Source organism: Rutidosis leptorrhynchoides, chromosome 6 (assembly GCF_046630445.1).
Source record: "Rutidosis leptorrhynchoides isolate AG116_Rl617_1_P2 chromosome 6, CSIRO_AGI_Rlap_v1, whole genome shotgun sequence".
NCBI classification, from domain to species: Eukaryota; Viridiplantae; Streptophyta; class Magnoliopsida; order Asterales; family Asteraceae; genus Rutidosis; species Rutidosis leptorrhynchoides.
The window spans coordinates 427,584,717-427,607,645 of NC_092338.1; the positions used below are offsets into that span (position 1 = coordinate 427,584,717).

At 37.0% G+C, this 22,929-nt stretch overlaps 2 protein-coding genes across 2 annotated transcripts; both read right to left on the minus strand.

Annotated features, from left to right (window-relative positions):
• Positions 1–10,096: 10,096 nt before the first annotated feature.
• On the minus strand, positions 10,097–16,603 carry LOC139855644 (auxin efflux carrier component 1). The gene is made up of 6 exons (XM_071844887.1): positions 15,297–16,603; positions 15,008–15,212; positions 14,802–14,887; positions 11,697–11,854; positions 11,046–11,122; positions 10,097–10,489 (listed from the first exon to the last, which is right to left on the minus strand). The coding sequence occupies exons 1-6, from the start codon at positions 16,477–16,479 to the stop codon at positions 10,420–10,422; spliced, it is 1,779 nt and encodes a 592-aa protein (XP_071700988.1). The 5' UTR covers positions 16,480–16,603; the 3' UTR covers positions 10,097–10,419.
• Positions 16,604–21,548: 4,945 nt separating this feature from the next.
• Positions 21,549–22,574, minus strand: LOC139855551 (protein C2-DOMAIN ABA-RELATED 4-like). The gene is made up of 3 exons (XM_071844784.1): positions 22,399–22,574; positions 22,044–22,139; positions 21,549–21,916 (listed from the first exon to the last, which is right to left on the minus strand). Exons 1-3 carry the CDS (start codon positions 22,507–22,509, stop codon positions 21,632–21,634), a joined length of 492 nt encoding a protein of 163 aa, XP_071700885.1. The 5' UTR covers positions 22,510–22,574; the 3' UTR covers positions 21,549–21,631.
• Between the last annotated feature and the right edge of the window lie 355 nt (positions 22,575–22,929).

A 22,929-nucleotide genomic window follows, 5' to 3' on the forward strand; every position in this document is an offset into this window, starting at 1 on the left:
TACCGGAAGATATGATCCTACTGAAAGCGCCGAGGTATAAGGATTTGTACGTTTTGAATATGGAAAAGCCGGTAATTAAAGAGAATCTTGAGCATCAAGCTTTTGTATCGAAAGCTACTGAACAAGAGTCAATGTTGTGGCATAAGCGCATGGGTCATCTGAGTTTGAGAAACATGAATCATCTGGTGCATAAAGGATTAATTGACGGGGCAAACGTTAAAACGTTTCAGATACCAGATGGTTGTCTTCCGTGTACGAAGTGTAAACAAACAAAGAAAGCTCATCTGCCCAAGAAGTATCATTCAATCGATATTCCGCTTGAACTTTTACATATGGATCTCTTTGGTCCTATTAGTCGTAAAACTATTGCTGGGGAATCGTACTGTTTGGTTGTTACTGATGAATATTCTCGTTTCTCTTGGGTAGTGATGTTAAAAGCAAAGTCTGAGACGTTCGAGCAAATCAGGTTGCTGATTATCAAATTAGAGAGTTTGTATAAGCTGAAGGTGAGAAAAATACGAACGGATAATGGTACCGAGTTTAAGAATAAAGAGATGGAGCTGTTTTGCAAAGAAAGAGGGATTCAACAGCAGTTTAGTCCCGTGTATACTCCTCAAGCAAATGGGGTAGCCGAAAGAAAGAATCGTACGTTGATTGAGGCTGCTCGCACTATGTTGGCCGACTCCGGTTTGCCAGTTGCTTTCTGGGGTGAAGCGGTTAATACTGCTTGTTATGTGATGAACAGGGTTCTGATAGTTAAACGGTTTGATAAAACCTGTTATGAGTTATTACAGAAGAGGAAGCCAAATGTTAAGCATTTCGAACCATTTGGGGCACCGTGCACCATTATGGTTAGAGAGCAAGGAGGTAAGTTCAATCCCAAAGCGGTGACTGGTATTTTTCTTGGGTATGGGAATCCGAACAAGAGGGTTTACAACACTGAGACGAAGAGGGTAGAAGTTCACTTCGAGGTTGAGGTGCCGCGCACTGACTCCAGAGCTATTACAGTTAAGGGGTTTTCATGGCATTTTAATTATGAAGAATTATTCGATTCGTTTGGTATCCCACCTGAGATTACAGATGAAGATGTGGCACTCCAATATTTGTATGAGTCTGGCAGTGATGTTAGACATGTTACAGCTGAAAGAGTCCCTTCGACAACAGAGGTTTCTACTTCTAGGGGCCCTACAAATGAAGCTTCCACTTCTTCTGCTTCTACAAGTAAAGTTACAAGAACTACGACTACGACACCAGAGGTCCCGTCGACCTCTAGCCGAACAGTACAATTGAATCCTGAAGTTACTAGTGACTATGAGGGTGCGCAAGATGATAGTAGTGTTTCGGGTGATGAACAACCTATTCGATCTGACGATGAGGTTAACCCGTTTCATAACGTTCAAGTCCAGGATTCTGAATCCTCCGATGAGGAGCCTCTAAGTGCTGGGGGTGTCCGTAGATCGAATCGTCAAGTAATTCGTCCTAGAAAGTTAGACGATTTTCTGGTAGATGATAAGGGATTGCCGACAAGACAGCGTTATAGTTCTCTTAATGATGACCCCACTGAGACTGCAAATGTAGCTGCTGCTTTTTACTCTAAGGTTAATCGATCGGGGAGAATTTTTCGACACGCTCATTCTTGTTTTGTGTGTCAGATAGAATCGAAAGATGTTCAAGAGGCTTTGCATTATGGTGATTGGGTTAATGCGATGCAAGAAGAGTTATTGCAGTTTAAGCATTTGGAGGTTTGGAAGTTAGTAAATCCACCTCACGGGTGTGTGCCGTACGGTCTAAAGTGGGTTTTGAAAAACAAGAAAGATGAACAAGGTATCGTGATCCGGAATAAAGCTCGTTTAGTTGTAAAGGGATATCAGCAGATACCTGATGTTGATTATGATGAAGTGTTTGCTCCAGTAGCTAGACTGGAGGCAATAAGATTGTTTTTGGCATTCGCATCCTACATGGGATTTCAGGTGTATCAGATGGATGTGAAGAGCGCGTTTTTGTATGGAGTTTTAAACGATACCGTGTATGTTGAACAGCCTCCAGGGTTTGAGGATCCTCACTTCCCTGAGAAGGTTTATCGTCTTGACAAGGCGCTGTACGGGTTACATCAAGCTCCTAGAGCATGGTACGCCACCTTGTCAAACTACATGATAGAAAACGGTTTTAGAAGAGGAGTTATTGATCAGACTCTCTTCATTAAAGAGAAAGGGGGGCACATCATGTTGGTGCAGGTATATGTTGATGATATTATCTTCGGGGCGACTGATCATAGTATGGTTAAAGAGTTCGAGACGGTTATGCAGAATAAGTTCAAGATGAGTTCCATGGGAACTATCAAGTTCTTTCTCGGTCTCCAGGTTGCTCAGACTGATAAGGGTATCTTCCTGCATCAGACAAAGTATGTTGCCGATATTTTGAGTAGGTTTCAGATGGAAGATGAAAGGCCTGCTAAAACTCCGTTAGCTGTGAATCACGGTCTGTCACCCCAGTTAGAAGGAACAAGGGTGGACCAGACATTGTACAGAGCAATTATTGGCTCTTTGATGTATTTGACGGCGTCGAGACCCGACATTATGTTTGCGGTTTGCTTGTGTGCTCGTTATCAGGCAAATCCGAACGTGCATCATATGTTGGTGGTTAAACGTATAATGAGGTATCTGAAGGAAACGCCGAGTTTGGGATTGTGGTATCCTTGTGATAAGGATTTCAAGTTGATCGCCTACAGTGATTCAGATTATGGTGGTTGCAAGAAAGACTTCAAGTCTACTCCAGGAGGTTGTCAGTTTTTAGGTAGCCGTTTGGTTTCATGGCAATGCAAGAAGCAGAATGCGGTGGCTCTGTCAACGTGTGAAGCTGAGTACATTGCCGCAGCTAGCTGTACATCTCAGGTCGTCTGGATCCAACAGCAGCTTCGAGACTACGGTTTGAATTTCACTAACACTCCTCTTTTCATAGATAATAATGCTGCTATATCTGTGACTAAAAATCCCGTAAATCATTCTAAAACTAAACACATAGGGATTAAATTTCACTTCATTAGAGATTGTTATGAAAAGAAATTGATTGACGTACAGAGGGTGGAATCACTTGAACAGAGGGCTGATCTTTTCACAAAAGCTTTTGATAAACCGCGTTTTGACTACTTAATAAATGAATTGGGTATTAAAGACTTAAAAGACGTGGTCCCAGACAAAGAGAATGTGATATAGCCCTGTATGCTTTATGTGTTCATTTGTATTATAAGGTGTGTCTTTGCATGTTTTCTTCTCGTTTATGCCTGCTTTAGTGTGTTTTTCTGCTATGTGCTGTTTTCTTAGGTAGATTTACTTTTGTTTTTACTTCTGCATGCATCTTAAAATCCAAAAAGCCAAAAATATTTTTGTTTTTAGAATTTTAGGGGGAGAATATTGCATCATCAGAAAAACTCTAAAAATTGAAAAATAGAAAAGAATTGTTTACCTGTTTAGGGGGAGATGAAGAAGTTACTTGAGCCTGCATGTAAATGTCCACAGAAGTAAATAGATATAAGTACGCTATTTATCTGACTATGGGTAGGCTTAAACTGATTAATTCCCAGAATGAGGCATTACACAACCAGACATAGTTGTCACGATTGATCTAAAGCGGTTGAAGGTAATCACCTATATTACCACTTGCATTGTATCGATAAAAGATTGGTGAGAAAATGGTAGACGGTGAGGATATCCCCCACTGTGTTGGAGATTTTGACAATCCTTGCCCCCATCCCAGTCGTAAGGGTATCATACGCTCTCGCGAGCATGCCGGGGACAAGTGTGAGATCAATACTTAGTGAGGATGTTCTGATAAGTGTGTACACCAGGTTTCTATTCGTTCTTAAATGCTTGAATCGAAACTAAACCCCCAAAATTCACTCACAAATACATCTCTAGGATGTCTCTGGGGAATATCTTGCCTTTCATCCAAAATCACAGACTGATTCACAGACAATTGCAAGAAAGAACTCCAGCGAGAAGAATGTCCAGAAAGAATATCTTGTGAAAGAACCATACAAAGTATGCGAGAGAAATCAGTTCCTAAACAAACTGAATTGAAGATTGTGGTGCACTGAAAAAAAAAAAAAAAAAAAAAAAAAAAAAAAAAATGTGAAAATAAGTAGGTGCACCACATGTCGAGTAATCCATGTCATTGAAATGCGAGACATTAAAGTCTGAAAGTCGGTGAAGTCAAGAATTGAAGGGATCTCAAATATTTCAAGAAGAATGTTCGTGTAATCTCTGAAGATGTCTGTGATGAAAGTCTGTAACTGTTAGGCACTGTATTCCCCGAGGGATAACCTGTGACAGCAAGGAATTTCATGACTTGCACTTTCCGTTTCCAACCATAACTTTAATAATAATCGAAGCATTTGGGACTTATAGCGGCTGGTTAATCGAAAGATATGCATGTTCGGAATGTTCGATATCTATGAGATCAGCCGAGTCAAATGATTCTTGATGGTGGAGATTCATGATCGACAGGGATGTCGCAAAATACGTTTGCTCAGATTTTCTGATCAGTTGGGCCAACGGTACAAGTGTGTGGTAACAGGAAAGTTGCTAATTATCTGTTACAGAAAGTAATGAGAATTGGTTACCTGAAACATCGTGCGATCTTCCGTGACCGCCTTGCCTAACGAGCAGTAACACGTTAAATGTGTTTTAAATGCTAAGTAATGCCAATATGGTCTGTAAGAATTAATCTGATTAAGCTTAATGAAAATTTATACCTGTAATCAGACATTTAGATTGCTAATGACTATGTGGATTATGGACATAAATGATTACTGCAACTATGGCCAAGTTCTGATCCCTTAAGGTTTTCGTTTCACAAAAATACTGGTTATTGAGATATGACAAATTCTGTTTTATAATGATTTCTGAATGATTGATACGATATGTACAGATCTGAACATGCTAAGTGACTTAATTCGTTAACTTGGAATCGTTCTGTTATCGTGAAATATACTGAGTTTTGATTATCTGTTCTTTTACTTATTTGTTTTCATGTTTCCATATTTCGGAAAAATACAAAAATATGTCATTGCTTTTCGTGTATGTCTGTTTCTGGCTGTAAATGATCTTTTCTCTTTGTCGAAGCGGGAATTTATTTTCTGAATTTGTTAATCAAGCTTGAACAAGATCTTATAAACTGTTCTCGTACTTAAAGGATCAGCCCTGGGTAAGGTAGTAAGGTTATAATGAGGAAAAACCGAAAATTTTCTATGAGTTTTGAAAAAGTTGACCATCGGCCCTGTTGTTTGACCCTCGGCTCGATGGTGCAGACCATCGGTCCGAAGGACATGACAATCGGCCCGAGGGAAAACTCCATTTTAAGTCGGTTAAGTGTGGGACCTTCGGATCGATGGTACTCACCATCGGCCCGAGGGAGTAGACCATCGGCCCGATGGTCTCTGAAGGATATAAAAGGGTCAGAACGACCTCCGGTTCTCACACTTTGAAAATTTTGAGATTTTTATCGAGTATTTGCAATCAAACCGATCGCTGTTTTTCTCCTAGTTTATTATCTACTTTTGTCCAGTGATCACGTTGCTGCAAACCAGGTATCTTTTCGTGCTCTAAATCTTTAGTTTTTTATGTTTTTTTGGTTCGTTAATGGTGGGTTCCAATTGGAACTCAATTTGAGTTAGTTTGTTGAAATTGATGATTGCAAGCTTTTAATCGGTGTGCTTAGGAGGGTTTCCAACCATTCCCGTTGAAAACCCCCAATTTTTGATCGATTTGATGATCCTTGGGTTTGATTTCTGATGAACTACCCTCGGACCGATGGTCTTTGACCTCCGGACCGAGGGTCCACACCTTCGACCCGATGGACTACTCCATCGACCCGATTGACCTTTTCTGACCTTCGAGTGATATTGACCCGAGGGGCTTGACCTTCGACCCGAGGGACTTGACCCTCGACCCGAGGGACTTGACCCTCGACTCGATGGTCTGTAATTTGACCCGATGGTCAGACTTTTGGCCAGATAGACTAAGTTTTGCGTATTTGACTGATCGTTATTGGTACATGTGTGTTTGTTTCAGCTTATTTTTACAGAATGTCTACTTCAGCTGAACCTCAGAGGCATGACACTGACTCCGAGACTGAGACAGATTCCAGTGGACCCACTGGAGAAGAGATGGAGGGATTGAAAGCCAATGATAGCTCGAACATCTTGGCTAACCTGAATGAGAGTGGACCTTGGTCTAAGAATTATATCGAGATGATTCAATTCTTGAAACGTTCTCGAATCCTCCATGCAATAGACACCGATTGCAAAGCCTATTACTCTCATCAGCGTGAATTCTGGAAACATGCTAAGATCGAGACTGTTGACGGAAAGAAGGTTATAGTTAGCAGTGTGTTCGGCAAGGAAGTTCTAGTGACCGAACAAATGATCCGAGAGGAATGGAAGTTTGGTGATTCCGAGAATATGCCAAAGAGGCTATCGAAGAAGAAAGTGACGGGCTGTGTACTGAGATGTGGATATAGTCACTCAGTGGAAGTTAGGATTAAGCGAAGCGGGTTCTCCCGTCCCTACAGATATTTAGGCTTGGTAATCCTGAAGTGTTTGAGCAATTTGCAAGGCGGATGGGATGAGTTGAATGAGACCTTCGCTAGTATGTTTGCTGCGTTGGTATTGAATGCTGAGTTCAACTTCTCGGGGGTTATCTTTGATCTTCTGCTGAAGAATGTGAATGTTACACTGTTTCTGATCTATCCTAGATTTTTACAGGCGCTCATCAATAAACAGTGTCCCGAGTTGATATTTAAGAAGAAGGATCGAATCAATCTGCATCACATGAATGATCATACTCTTAACCGGCTTGATCAGCTGAAGTGTGTAGTACCGGTTAAGTTTATTTGTCATATCGCTAGGGCAGATTACGTGTGTCCTCCAGGAAAGGAGTGGAGGAATGAGAATAGCAAGTCGGCGGTTGAGCCAGAGTTCAAAGTGACGAATAGTGATGATGAGGTCAATCAACCGATTAATGTGACCCAAAATCAATCTGTTGAGAGCAGTACTCAGAGGCTAGTAGATGAAGGTGAGGTAACTGGTACTGCCTCGAAAAGAAAAGCTGTTGCAGGGGGATCTAAGCAACGTAAGAAACCGAAGAAGATCATTTTGGTAAGGAGGACTACCCAGCCACCACAACAACCACAACAGCCACCACAACAACCACAACAACCACCACCTACTCAAACAACCATCCGTCCACCAGTACAACCAACTCACACAGAACAACATTTCACTCAACTGAACACACCTCCATCACTCAACTTTGAAGAACAAGTTGGTACTTCGAGTCCAGCGGCAGCTGCAGATGTTGGAGGAAGTTCATCTGTCACACTGGATCAGGTGAACTCCTTGAGAATTCTGATCAATGAGACTATGGCTCAGCAAGTGCTGTTTAAATCGTCGGTAAAGGAAGAGATGAAGAAAGAGATTGAGAGTGTGAAGCAAGAGAGTCAGAAGGAGATTGAGGCGATGAGGTTGGAGAATGAGAAGAAGGATAAGTTGATTGAGAATTTAACAGTTCAGGTCAACGCTCTACAGCAAAAGGTTGACAGTCAGGGTAAAGAACTGGTTGAGTATAAGAACAAGGTTACTAGCTCGAACACTGAGTTAGATAATCTGAAGGCGATAGTTAAAGGTTGGGATGAAAAGTTTAAAGACTGTGAGATTCTCGAGGTTAACGACGGTGAATCTGGTGATGATGACGATGCTCAGACGGACAACTCTAAAGCGTTGGAAGTCTTTGACAAAGATAAACCGCTGTATGCTGTACCTATTAGTGCTTTTCGTTTATCTGATTTTTTGTCTGCACAGGATCAGCTGAACGTTTTATCTGTTTATGATGATCTAGAGGAGGGGGAAATCCCTCCGGAGCCGACAAGTGAAGCGGTTGAATGGCTGGTGCGTCAAGAGCAAGAAACCGCTACACCTGCTGACGCTACACCAGCAACGTCGTCCGCAAGACGTGAATCGGATGACGAGTATGTAGAGACTGTGGCTAGTGATCAGGATAATCTGAATGGAATTGATGATGTGATTATTGAGGATGAACCGGAAGAGGATTATCCTAAGTACGAGGGTTTTGAGGATTTTCCATCGTTTGCTGAGTACTTCCGGGAAGGTGAAGAATTGATTAACCGTGTGTGTAAAGAGAAGATGGCTGAGGGTAAGATACCGATGGGTACAAAGATTTTAAGTGAGGAAGAGAAGGCTGGTTTAGAGAAGGAATGGGCAGAGACTACTAAAGATAGAAAGTGGTTTAAGAAGCCGGACCTGGAACCGAACTGGTTAGATTCAATTTCTAAGAGGAAAGACCAGCTGAGCAAGGGCAAGATCATAGCCTGGGCCTACATAAAGGAGTTTAATGCTTATGCGATCAAGAAAGAGTACGGGGTGGACTATATCAAGTATGGCTGGGAACTTAAGTCATTACCGTATTTTGAATTTCTTCAGATTGGCAGGCTCAGGATGATGTATCAAGAGGATGATCCGACTGCGTCCATGGTCGCGGGTTTTGTGCGACGATCCTTCCTTGCTAAGAGTTTTAAAGGAGACAGGGTCTGGAGACCGCAGTTCCCGACGATCAAATACCGAACGAACAAGAGAACAGGTGTTGTTCGTAGGATTGCAAGGTATGCTCCGGTGAAGTACATGCGTACGATTAGGGTTAAACGAATGCCGCAGCACTTCAGCCAGAGATTCCGTTGGTGGTATTATGATGATCGTTCGGAGGAAGCCGTAATTGTGTTGGAAAAGGAACATGGTGATGACAATGATACAATCAGGGTTTTGGATCCAATTTGGCTACGTAATTGTTGTGAAGAAGATATATGCACGTTGTACCTGAATAAAATGATGTATCGCAGGGAAAATCGTGTACAAGCAGAACAGTACGTAAGAGTGGCCGAGTTGTGCTGGTTGAGGAATTTGGTGACTGATCCGTTCCCTGTAGAGTAAAGAATGAAGAACTGAAGACCTACTTTAGAGTTTGTTTGTGCGTTTGTCGAACTAGGTCTTAGGGGGAGTTTGTTGGTGCATAATCCCTAGTTCTTAATGTTCTTTTTATTATCGAGTTGTAATGAACATTGATACATTATTATGTTTGCCTTATTATGGTTTGTTTATGATTATGTTATTGAATGAATGTCTAGTGTAACGATTGTTTAATTGGTTGGACGATCGAAACACAGCCGAGGGTCAGGGACCCTCGGCCCGAGGGAGAAGACCATCGGACCGATGGTTAAGACCATCGAGCCGATGGTAGCTGGGTCTTATATAAATATGAGATGACGGGAACTAATTGAGGTTACGTATTTTTCACTTGGTTTCTTGGTTCCTGTCGATTCCAGCACTCCCTCACAACCCACAGCCGAATACACTTGTTCTAGGCTATTGAATATCTAGGTTTAATCATCTAGGTTATCGAAACCTTAGGATTTCAAGTATTCGAATCAAAAGATCATAGTTTCCGCCTATAGGTCGTTGTGTTTAATCAAGATCCGTGTAATACAACAACACTTAGTGGTTCATGGGTGTTCGATCTAAGAAGCCATGATTTGGGTCGTTTGTCGTTGTATCATGTTGTAGTTGGTGTTATGGATGTGGTAATAGTTGGTTTTTCCTTCGTAGTACTATATTAATAAAATTTGCCTTTGAAAAAAATAATCATATGTTGTTCATGTTTGATGAGTGCTTTTAATATTAGGGGTGTAAACGAGTCGAGTCGACCTCGACTAGGCTCGAGTTCAAGCAAGCAAAACATTTGACATTGTATAAGCTCGAGTTTGACTCGTTTATACATAATAGTTAGTTGTAAATAATTATACATAAAAATATTTTTTTAATAATAATAATAATAATAATAATAATAATAATAATAACAATAATAATAATAATTGCATATAATTGACATGCTTGTTTAGCCTTACGAGCTTGTTCGATTCAATATAAGAACTCCGAGTTTGATCGTTTACCACACAATATTCAAAATATGATCAAGCTCAAACTCGAGCTTGTTCTAAACTCAAAATGTAGCTTCTAACGAGATAAGCTTGAGTACCTCCGCTAATATACAACCCCTGTTTTCAATTGCATATACACAATTACTCGAAAATAGATATAATATGCAACTAACTAAACATTACAAATTTACGTAACACAACATAAATACACAAACTACATTAACCATAGCGAGTTTATCGTGTTGTTGTTGTATGACGTTAACTCGACCAAACAATGTGGGACGAACCCAAATAACCAACCACCATCTTTTTCTATTTCTAGCAACTAATAACCTGAAAACTACATTAACGGACTTGTTTGGAGCATCATTGGTTTACGTATTTTCCACCATATTGTGATGATGTCAGCCTTGCATATCACTCTAGCCCAAGCAAAATATAGTACACAAGTGTGATGGGTAGTGCTATTAGCATCCCAAATATAACACTGCAAATTTAACATAAAAAAATAAATAAATGTAAGTGAATTATTATTGTTACCACTAGCTTTTGTCATGAAAGTAGCCTTGTCTTTTTAATGTACAAGATTCTCAACAAGCTACAGATAAATATTTATTAGCTCTTTTACCTTTTTTGGACTATCAATTATGATGGTTGTCTAAATAACAATAAAAATTTGATACAAAGTCACAACTTAAAAGGTCTAGCAAAATATTAATACAATTACTAACAAGAAATTTTTTCTAAACATAACCTATTACATGTATCGTACATGTTTTTAAGAAAAATGTTTTTTGTTATCTTTAAAGCACAAAAAATGTTTACCTTTATACAATTGAGATTAAATAAAATACCTTTGAAGTGAAATTTTGGAAGTGAAATAAATCACCTAGCTATCACACTAATAAACAAATTTAAATGTAAACGTAAAAGTAAAAGTAGATTGGTAAGAAAACATAATAGATACAAAAAGGAATCTATTTTGGGGCAAAAAAAGAAAAGAATAAAAGTAAAGGGAAAGTAAAAGAAAAGAAAAAGCATACCCAGTGCTAAGGATATCAGGGTGAACGTTGTACTCCTTTGCAAAGACAAAGGGGACAATTCCCTGTGGTAAAGCAGCCTGTTTTTTTTTTTACACAGATTTATCAAAGAACAAACAAACTTCATAAGTTCAGGGACCAAAGTTGTACAATAATTAAACTTATCAATGCGTAGAAAATGCATACTGCAAAAGACATTTTTTATACAGAGTTTGGAATTTATACATGGTTTTGGATTCATTAAATTGATTTGATGAAATATTAAAATAATTATTTTTATTGAATATTTATCCTTTTAAGGTTATATGGAATATAATAAATTAATAATTAAATAAGAGTGGCAGACAAAATGGGAGTGTCGGATTTAGTGTGCAATTAAAAAAACTGAATGCACGCTTTGTTTTGCATTGATCAAGGCATGTACATACCCCACGTGAAAATCACATGACCCTCATGATCACTTTTTTCATTAAATAACAATGCTCACTTTCTAAAAAACAAGTTATATAAAAATGGTGTGATGCATAATTTCGTGTAAAGTATTTAACTAGTTCAATGAACACAAAAACAAGTGAGCAATTTATTTAATGTTTTTAAAAGTATCAAGACGTAATAAAAAGAAAATAAGAAAGTTAAAGTTGGCATAAATTAAACCTGAACAATGGCAATACGTAAAAGGACGCCACGTAGACCAACAGCAATGGAAACAGCAGCCATGACAGCTGGACCAGTAATAAATCTCACAGCCATTGAAAAAGCTGCCACAGAATTCCCACATGCTATCATTCGAGGTTGCAATGCCATGAACAATCCTATAATTTAAACATCTTATGTCAATACAAAAACAAATTATACTACAAATGTTCACTAACAGTCTAAAATTAGTCCGTCCATAGTAGCCCGCGCGATGCGGCGGAGGCTTTCGGCCTGCATGTTCGTATTTAACGTAGCGTTGTGTATATACAGAGAGGGAAACGGCTCATGTGTTAAGACCATTTAGATGTCGGTGTGATTAGCGTTTTTAAAAAGGTATTCATTTCGGACGTTGTTAGTCTCGTTTTGTTCGTAAAATTATTTTAAGTTTAATGGTGGTAGCGGTGAAAATTAATTCGTGATGAGTAGGAAGATAAGACACATTGAAATTTACTATGAGTTTTCTTTTTTGATGTAAATTAAAAATTGAAGTTACGCTTTTAACCCATGCAAACGTTAGCAGTCCATGATAGTAGAGGGGGGTAATTGAAAATTCAAAGTGTGAATGGGAGGTGGGGAACGGAAAAAAATTAAGGGGAACGACTTAAATTTTCACCTCTTATAGTATTTATAATTAAATTAAATTAAATTTTCACCTCTTATAGTATTTATAATAAAATAAAATAATAATAATAATAATAATAATAATAATAAAATAAATAAATAAATAAAAAATAAATAAATAAAATAATAATAATAATAAAATAATAATAATAATAATAATAATAAAATAAAATAAAATAATATTAATAATAATAAAATAATATTAATAATAATAATAATAATAATAATAAAATAATAATAATAATAATAAAATAATAATAATAATAATAATAATAATAATAATAATAATAAAATAATAATAATAATAATAATAATAAAATAAAATAATAATAATAATAATAAATAATAAAATAAAATAATAATAATAATAATAATAATAATAATAATAATAATAATAATAATAATAATAATAATAATAATAATAATAATAATAATAATAATAATAATAATAATAATAATAATAATAATAATATTGCATAAACATTAAATTTCGATAACATGTGTATAAACTAATATACGTAAATTAATAATGCGCATACTCGCATATCACATACACGCACATCACACGTGGCTGACACTTGCTTAACAAAGTGTTGACGCTATTTGGATCTTCGGATCGTGTTTCTAGCGAATCGTTAACGTTCGGAAATTGAATTGGTCGAACCGGATCATATAAATCGGATTAGATCGATGCCTAGAGTCGTTATTCGACTTAGGTGGGTTTTAGAATTGTTGTAGATGAGAGGAAAACGATCAGGGATTTGATAGAGTGATTAACCCTAAATTGAGAAGCTGAAACTCCTTATGTACTGAACTGGGCTTCAGTCGATCGACAGGCTCGACTGTCAGTCGACTGGCCCGACTGTCGGTCGACTGGCCCAACTGTCGGTCGACTGGCGTCCTTCCACATGATTTAGCTTCGGTTGAAGAGAACTCGGGACTTTTATGGACCAACATAAATGCCTAGCCATTTGGTATCTTTTAAACTACAAGCATGGCGCTCGCGCCTGCAAGCATTATAGTGCGAAGCGTTCATTAAGGCGTTACTTAACCAAACGGAATATATGGCGTACGCGCAACCTAAAAGGGGCAAAAACACGAGCGTTAAATAGATAGCGTTACATAAAGACTGCAGGACAATAAAGGACGATACAAACGATAATGCACGATCTCGACATAATGCAGCTGACAGGTAGTCGTACACGATAGTTGGTACACACAATTGGCAGGGTGCGCCAGAGACCACTTACACTTTATCAGCTTTACCGATCAAAAGTACAACCCGGCAAAAAAAAATGTTCCATTTGTCCTATTACGTGCCACTAAAGAACAAAGAGGCTCAACTATAAATAGCGCACCAAACCCTATGTAAAGGCATCATCTACACTCATACACAAATTTACATAAGGCATCACTTTCTTACATCTAACCCGCCGAACCGAAACCACTGAATAACCTATCCGACTTACCGGAATATCAAACAGCTCACAAGCTTTATACGGCAACAAGTAATGTTCTTTGAACAATAAAACCTAACGCCTCCCTCGAGCTATCACTTATCGGCTAGCTCGACGATGGTGGGTCTATGTTTAACCACCCCTTATGAGATGATCATCTCGTATGGGGGTTATTCACGGTAATCCAGACCGGAGAGTTAAACTCGAATGACCCTTAAATCCTCCATCTCTTTTGACCAGCATGAACTGAGCCCCTCGAGTCTAATCTAGATCATAAAGGTATAAGGTTTTTGTGCTTTACTCAAAGAGTTACAGGAATATTTTTTACTTATATGTACATAACTTAACTGTTATTTATAACTATTTTTAATCATTTTTCCTTATCAGTTCAAAAAACGATGCAAATGAGGTTTAAACTTAATAACTTTTGTAAGTATGTTAGGATTGCAACTACTAGACTAACTTTGAATAGTTATCATGTGACAATGGAAGAATATACACTTTTTGGAGATACAAACTTTAGTATGAATGTGTGGGATTTTACAGAATTACCCTTTTAAGAGTTGAGGTAGACTAGACTACAAGAGTAGTATAAAGTTTTGATACCGAATAAAAATGAGTAAAGTTTTTTACTTTAGTTTCCGACAATCTAAAACACCTTTACATCATGATCCCCACCAGACCACTACTGCTTCTGCTTGTGCTTGTAAGTAATCATCATCATCATCACCCTGCCTAACTAATTCCAATATCTTTTTCTTTTTCACAAAGTCTAATTAAATCAAACATGATAACACTTGATTTGAAACAGCATGTTACTATTTGTTACTAGTTTCATTTTCTATTTCGTACCTGTTTAACTATCAACTTAATTAATTAATTATATATGGTTATATTATTTGCTATAATATTGGTGATCGATTTCAACAAATGATATCACAGGATCGATCCCGTAAATTGATAGAGCAAATGTTTGGGAACTAACCAAGACTAAACATAGCCATTCCGAGTCCTGCATCCGACAGTATTGATATGGACTTTGCTATGATTGCTGGCATGTTCACATTCCATCTACACAAATAAAAATATAAATATAAATCAAAACAAATATACATAAAAAGTTCGTATTTAAGTGATGTCACTATGGATCAAGTTGAAATAAGCATAGTAACCCATTTATGTAGTTTATACCTGAATGATACTAGGGACCAAGTGAGACCGATCAGGCTCGAATACGTGTTTGGGTTTCTGATCAGTTTTCGCCACACCATGATCAGTATAAGCCTCGTCATAACACTCGTTGGCGGCATTGCCTTGCCGCCAAGGCTGCCTTTCCCGGTTACTTCAATGTTTATGTTGTTATTACCATAACTCTCCAAGTACTCTTCTCCATTGCCTAGAATAAACGCATCATTCGATCATTTAAAGCACTTAGATTAAAAGGAATAGTACGAAAGACATTTTTTATACGAAAAGAAACCTTTCACGGGTGAAATTGGCACTTTTAAGTCCTTTGTGGTAGGTTGGTCAACAACACCGTATTCACGTGCTGCAAATACATCAGATACGGGAGAAGCGCTCGAGCTCCAAACAAACATGTGTAAATCATTTGACCCTTCTTCTGTTTTTTGTCCGTTGGCCTTTTTGGCTAACAGGCCATTTGATTTCCCCGTTGACGGAGAAAACATACCAGGATTGGGTGCCGGGTAATTTCCACCCGCTACTCCATGATGAAAACGAGATTTATTGTTACCACTTCCACCCCCGCCTTCCTCTTCATAGTTGGAAGGTCTAGGTGTGGGCCCTCTTGAAACAGGAGGCCCATAAACATCAGAAGCCCCAAAGTTGGAATTCCTACCACCACCACCACCGGCCATAGAATAAAAATCAGTATGATTAAAACTCGACCCTCTCGGGGTCGGGTTTCTAGATGATTGCAGAGAATAAATCTCTGCATTTGTCAGATTAGACGGACGAGGCGTAGTAGCGCCAAACCCTTGTGAACGCCTCGAGAACACATCTGATCTCGAGGCGTTCGATTTTCTTACAGTAACATGTAGTTTTCCGTCCTCTTTAATCTCAGCTTCAGTCTCCAACATGTGTCGTCCATCCAACGACACAACATCCGAATCAACATGAATCGCAGCAATCGAGCCTGCTGTACCCGGAAACTGTTCATTAATCAACAACCTCGCACCACGAAATTCGAACAAGAACAACATCAAAGTATACCAAATAATACATTGAAGAACCACAACTTGAACCATTAAACTACCAGATTCACCACCATACATTCCTTTAAGTAAAGGAATCCCCATAACAAGTGTATTGGGTAGAGTCGATAACGAAAACATCGTTATCGACCATTCTAAACTACCCCTTTTACTGATGTTGCTCCATAATGCGAGCACCCCCAAAACAACTAGTTTTTGCATAGTATCAGCTAATATGAACCTAAGGTTCATTTTGTACGGATTGTTGCTAGAAATGAAATGGAAAGATAGTAACGGGACCGCGAAAAGCGCGACAAAGCGGTTGATACCGGAGCATTGATCAGGGGTGAAAATCTTCCACCATTTGACAGAACCATAGGCTAAGATCATAGCAACATAAAGAGGGACAACAGCTGTCATAACATGGTAGAAATCTGAGAGTGTAATCATGGTGGAAGTGAGTTTTTGTGTTTGAAGATTGAATGGTTTTTGAAGGTTTTAAAGAAGTGGGGAGTGATATGAAGAAAGTGTGAAGTGTTTGGAGTGTTTAAAGGGGTAGGGGTAAAGGGGTGAAGAAGGGGATGGTTTGGTAATATCTTTTGGTTTGTTTTTTTTTTCTTCTTGGTTTGTGTTTGTGGATTTTTATATGTAACTTATGGTTAGTGGAAATGTTAAATATTGATACAACTAGTTTATATATATATATATATATATATATATATATATATATATATATATATATATATATATATTGAAAGGCAAACTCACACTCTACTCATAAAATCACAAATGTTTATATCTTACTGCCTCAAGTGAGGTTTGAACCCACAACCTCTTGATTGAAGATTGAAGGGTTATTCTCATACAATTTTTATATATACTCTATATATTTTAATTTTAATATTTTAGTAAGTTAGAAAGACGATAGAATGTGTCACTTGTATGGAAGGATGTGGTTTATTTATTTATTTATTAATGTATATATCCGAAAATTTATAAGATAGTTTAAGCTTTAAAAGTATAATTCTTGAAAGAAGAAAAAAAGTTGTACGTGTTGAATTACTTAATTTACGGGTAGTAACATTTTTATTTATATTTTTGATACATTTAATATAAACTAGTTGTGGAGCCCTCGCTTCGCGCCGGGGGCTCCGTTTTGAATGTGAGTTAAAAAAAAGTCTTGATCTGTTTTGTAAAAAAAAAATAAAAAAATAAAAAAATTCGACATCTAACATTTAAGGGTTGTTCCTTTTGTGAAAGTTGCTTCTTTTAGCCTTTTTAAAGTTAGTTGATGTATTTTGTAAAAAAGAATGTTTTTCGACATCTTTTAGTAGCATTGGGTTGTTCATTTTATTAAAGTTGTCTCTTTTATCGTTGAGGAAGAAAAGAGGGGGGGAAAAAAGTTAGTTGATTTTTTTGTAAAAAAAAAAAAATTTCGACAACTTTTGGTAACATTGAAAGGTTGGTTCTTTTACGAAAGTTGCTTATTTTATAGTTGGGGACCAAAAAAAAAGTGAAAAGACAAAAATGCCCCTGGTTACTATTGGTGAATAGTGAAACAGTGTTTTGTCTATTAGTTAATAATCTTTTGGTAACATTTAAGGGTTATTTCTTTTACAAAAGTTGCTTATTTTATCGTTAGGGGCAAAAAAAATGAAAAGACGAAAATACCCTTTATTACTATTGGTGAATAGTGAAACAGTGTTTTGTCTATTAGTTAATATATAAATGTGCTTTAGTAGAATATATATAGTTTAATCAGTTAATATATATTTGTAGTAGATTTATCTAAAAAAGTGGTGAATTTATTAGATTAATGACACTTTAATTTATACAATTATAATTCACACAAGCAGAATCTTTCTCGAAGCCAATCAAACTTTCCAACTACACGAACCAAGATTTTGGTAGTTGTTTCTCCAATTGATTTAGTTTTTAAGATATATATATATAAAATTGTAAATGAATTCTCAAGTATTGGCAAGCCGTCTAGTGAATTTACGGGTACATTATTTGGCAAAATAGGAATCTTACGCTATTTCGCAACAAAAAGGGGAATGGTCTTATGGTTCTAAACGAGATTCAAATCAAAGCATTCGAATGGATTTCAAGTCGGGCGAAAAAAGTCAACCTTGATCGGAACCAACGGCTTCTAAACCCAAATTCGTATGAAGATCGTGGCTGAATCGATTGTGTCGTATTATTTTTTAGCTGTAAGCTTTTGTTCGAAGTATGCTCTCGCATACTTATCCTTTGTACTTTGTCTCTTGATTAATAAAATTTGTCTTGCCTTTCTAAAAAAAAATATCTTAGCTTTTCATATTTAAAGGACATGTTTTTATATTTTATTTATGTAAGACAAATAATAAGTTCTATACATGTACAACTATGATGACACATTGACACATGGTTGAATTAGCACATTAAGTATTTGTTTCCGATGGCGAAAACTACATAGAGATGTGTACCAAAACACGAGCATGGAACTACTGTCTTGGTTCAATGTCATTCAACGTTCAAATGGGAATTTCAATAGCATTATAATTAAGTTACTACTTTGTGGATTATGTCGGCTCAAAATGCAGCACAACATGCGAAAAAGATAAGTTCGTTTTTGGTGCCTAAACAATCTCTTATGGGAACATTATTATTGTTGCATTTGTTTTGCTAACAAACAATTTGCAACAAATTTACACTTTTAGATACATGTAATTCAAGATTGTCATTAACTTTTTAATTAGATTTGAAAGTCGTGTTTAAGTTAGCAAGTCTTCAAAACTAAAACGAGCAAGAAAAATAAGAAAGATTGAAGTGACTAGCGATTCCGATGATGATGAAGATTCAAATTTTTGTGAATTGATTTTTGTAGTTGTATGCTAATCGGCGAATTAAAAAAAGTAAAAATGCGACTTTCAAATAATAGATTTAGTATGCTAAACGTCTTAACTAAAAATGCGGTTGAAAAGAAAATGTTCTCGGGGGTGGAAGTAGGTGTGGACAAAGTTATAATATCACATCTACAATACGCGGATGATACAATTTTCTTCGGAACTTGGAATGAAAGGAATGTTCGTAGCCTCATGAAACTGCTCAAATGTTTCGAATTAACTTCGGGTCTTAAGATAAATTATCACAAAAGCAACTTAATCGGGATAGGGGTGGAAGATGTGGAGGTTGAGAGTATGGCTAGATTATTCGGGTGCAAAGTTGATTCAACCCCTTTCATGTATCTCGGACTCCCCGTGGGTGGTAATATGAAAAAGGAGGAGAGTTGGGGCCCGGTTGTAAGTAAATTCGAGAAAAGACTTTCGGATTGGAAGGCTCGTTCGGTGTCTTTTGGTGGACGTTTAACACTTGTCAAAGCGGTACTCAATAGTCTCCCGTTGCACTACTTCTCGCTCTTTCGCGCTCCGCCATGTGTAATCAAACATCTTGAGAGTGTAAGACGTTCTTTTTTTTTTGGGCGGGTCGGGTAATAAGTCAAAAATGGCTTGAGTCAAATGGGACGATACGATTCTACCTTATTGTGAGGGCGGGCTTAATTTGGGATCTCTTAATTGTAAAAATATGGCTTTGATTGGCAAATGGTGGTGGAGGTTTAAAACCGAAACCAAATCTTTGTGGGTCAAAGTCATTTCGAGCATCTATGGTTCATCGGGTGGACTTGCACTTAATGACCCATCTCATTTTGATTCCTTTAAATCAATATGGAATGGCATCATTAAGTGCGGGTTTGACATTGAGAAAATTAACGTTCCTTTTAGGAAACTTTTTGTCAAAGATATAAGTGATGGTTCTTCAACTTCATTTTGGAATGATATTTGGCTTGGAGAAGAGGCGTTTAAAAATAGATTCAAGCGATTGGTGAGACAAGAAAATGACTTGGCGGCTTCGGTTAAAGATCGAATACTTTTGGATGGGATAAATTGTGCGGGTAATTGGTCTTGGGTTCAAACTCCTTCCAGGCGTGCTAGTGGCGAATTGGAAAGCCTTAATGAGCTACTAGTAGGCGCGATCATCAACCATTCTGAGTATGATTCATGGAGGTGGAGAGCGGGAAGCAATGCGAACTTCACAACAAAGTCACTGACGGTGTTGATTGAAGAAAAATTAATCCCTCGGGGTAATAATAATGTTGAAACTTTACGAAATAAGTTGGTCCCAAGAAGATAGAGGTGTTTGTATGGCGCGCAAGGAGGAAAAGACTACCAACTCTAGTGGAATTGGATAAAAGAGGGATTGATTTACACTCGGTACGGTGTCCACTTTGTGATGATGACATCGAATCGGTAGATCACTCCCTCTTCTTGTGCAAACATGTCATCGAGGTGTGGAACAAAGTTTTTAATTGGTGGGGTTGTGGTAACTTCAACCCCCCCAACTTGGGGGAGTTTTTCTCGGATGCGGGGCATGCAAATTCGGGTTTAGGAAAGAGCATTTGGCAAGCGGTATTATGGTCAAGTTGCTATCTTATTTGGAAAAACCGTAATCAAAAGGTCTTCTCAAACAAGACTTGGAACGTCCCGGTTGCCCTCAATGAAATTCAAGTTAAAAGTTATGAGTGGATAGCGAAGAGGAGCAAAGACAAGGTTATCGACTGGCATAATTGGATTCACAATCCCCACATTTTTCTTCAATAAATGTCGAGTAGATTGTGAGCTTCACATACCAAGCTGTCATCTTGACATCTTGGAACACACTGTATGTATATAGAGATAGATGGTGCAAACAAACCACTTTGGTGGTTGTTTAGACATAAGGTTTTCTTTATTTATTAGGGTTTTTGATATATGTATAGATTTAATTTCCTAGAATAGGTAATTTTGTCAAAGTGTTTCGGATGGTCAATTCAAAACATCCGCCCACTGTACTTATTTTTTTGTGATTAATAAAATTTCTCCGGGTACCGTCCCCTTTTATAAAAAAAAAAAAAAAACAAACCACTTTGTATTATGAGAATTTGAGTAATAAAATTATATTTGCCTTTCAAAAAAGAATTGTCAATATCAAAGGGTCAATGACATGTCATTATCGTCGTGCACTTTTAATAATAAGTGTTTAGAAAACATATTGGTTCATTCAGCATGAATGAAGTTTTCTTTTTTATTTTTTTGTTTTTAAAGCAAACAATTTATTAACACCACCAAAACGAAAAGAAGTACAACGAGTGTGTGAGATACAAGAAGGTATCTCATATATATTACATACAATTATGTACTGACTACCCATATAAATCTATTATTTCATTCAGCATACTAAATGAAATAATGTTTTTCCTGTGACCATTTATTAAATCATACTAAATAGATTTTTTCATTTAATAAGGCACTACTATTGTGTAAAGAGGGGCATAAGACAAGTATGATCATCACAAATATTTTTTATTTTGTTAATTCTAGGTCCCCGTCGTGATCCCCCAATTGCCACTGAACAAGATTTTGCGAACGAATAGAAATCCTACTCTACAAAACAATTACAAAATATGTTTCAGATATAAACAATCATACCTAAACTCCCCGCTAAATCTGATGTTTGGTCAAATCCAATCAACATATAAAACGTTCTAAGACACGACAAACAACTGCAAACCACATTCTTAGTGTTAATGAGGAAGGTCAATCCAATGCAGTTCGAGTTCAATTTCACCACACTCAACATTCCTCAGTTTAAGAAGAATGTTTTGAACGACATTACCATCTTGCCAAATGATACAACTTTCTTCAGACAAATAATTTGAACTAGACGGCTTAATCCTCTTTAGAGTTGTACCATTTGGTACAGAGTCAGATTCTAAATTCATCTTTTGTGTCTCAAGAAACGCTTTGATGTCAAAATATGCATCTCCCATTTCATCGTCTCTAGAAAACGTGTCGTGGTCGAATACCATCTGCAACAATATATATCAAGAAAATGTTAAACTTGTTCACTCTTAGTTTTTTACCTTTTTAATACAGATAATAATAATAATTAATAATTAATAATGATACCAATAATGAAGGTTGGATTTAACATACCAACTGAACTGGCATATCTGGATCTTCTATGGAAAGAGTCAAGTCTTCATTCCACACAGGGTTTAGGTCTCTATCTATTATGTGAGTTTTTAGTCTCTATATCAAATAATTAACAAAATGTTAGTTAAGTCAGTTATCATACAGGTTCTAATTTAATGTCAATGTTAGGAGTAAATTAAAGATTTGGGGCAAAACTAAGTGTAGATGACTTCAATTCAATCTCATACACCAAACAACTATCAAGATTATCACAAATCTACAGGGATTCTCTAAATATATATGTATATCTACAAATTATAGTTATAGTTATTGAAAGTGTTTGAAAAATATAATAGATTAAAGGTGGACAATTAACCTGTTCGCCAAGGATGATTACGCAATAAGGATCACTCGAACGAAAATCACGAATCGCAAGATTTATACCTCTTTTAATTCTAATTCTAAGAAGACCTAACAGATTATCCATTACACAACAAGATCCTCAACACCTGTTTTTGAGATCCCTCTCTGCTGAAACTGCCCATACGATTAATTATTCGAAACACCAAAAAAGGTGACAAATTTAAAACAAATGGATACAAGTATCTTGAAATCGGAATGAAATTAAGGGTTTGCTTTTCCCTGAGAAAAGATTTGATTTTGAGGATTGGAAGGACATGCAATTTTGTTATTTAGTTTTGTTTATCACACGTGTGAATTAGTTACCACCAATTACCAATTTTATCATCCCTCGTGTATGAATAACTAAAATAAGTCTCTTACACATTGTTGATGTTATTGCATCTTTTAGAAACTTTCAAAATAGCTATAAACTATAACACATTTTAAGTCGATATAGAAACACAAACGGCCTAAAGAAAGGATTGTAACATGAAAACGAGACAAT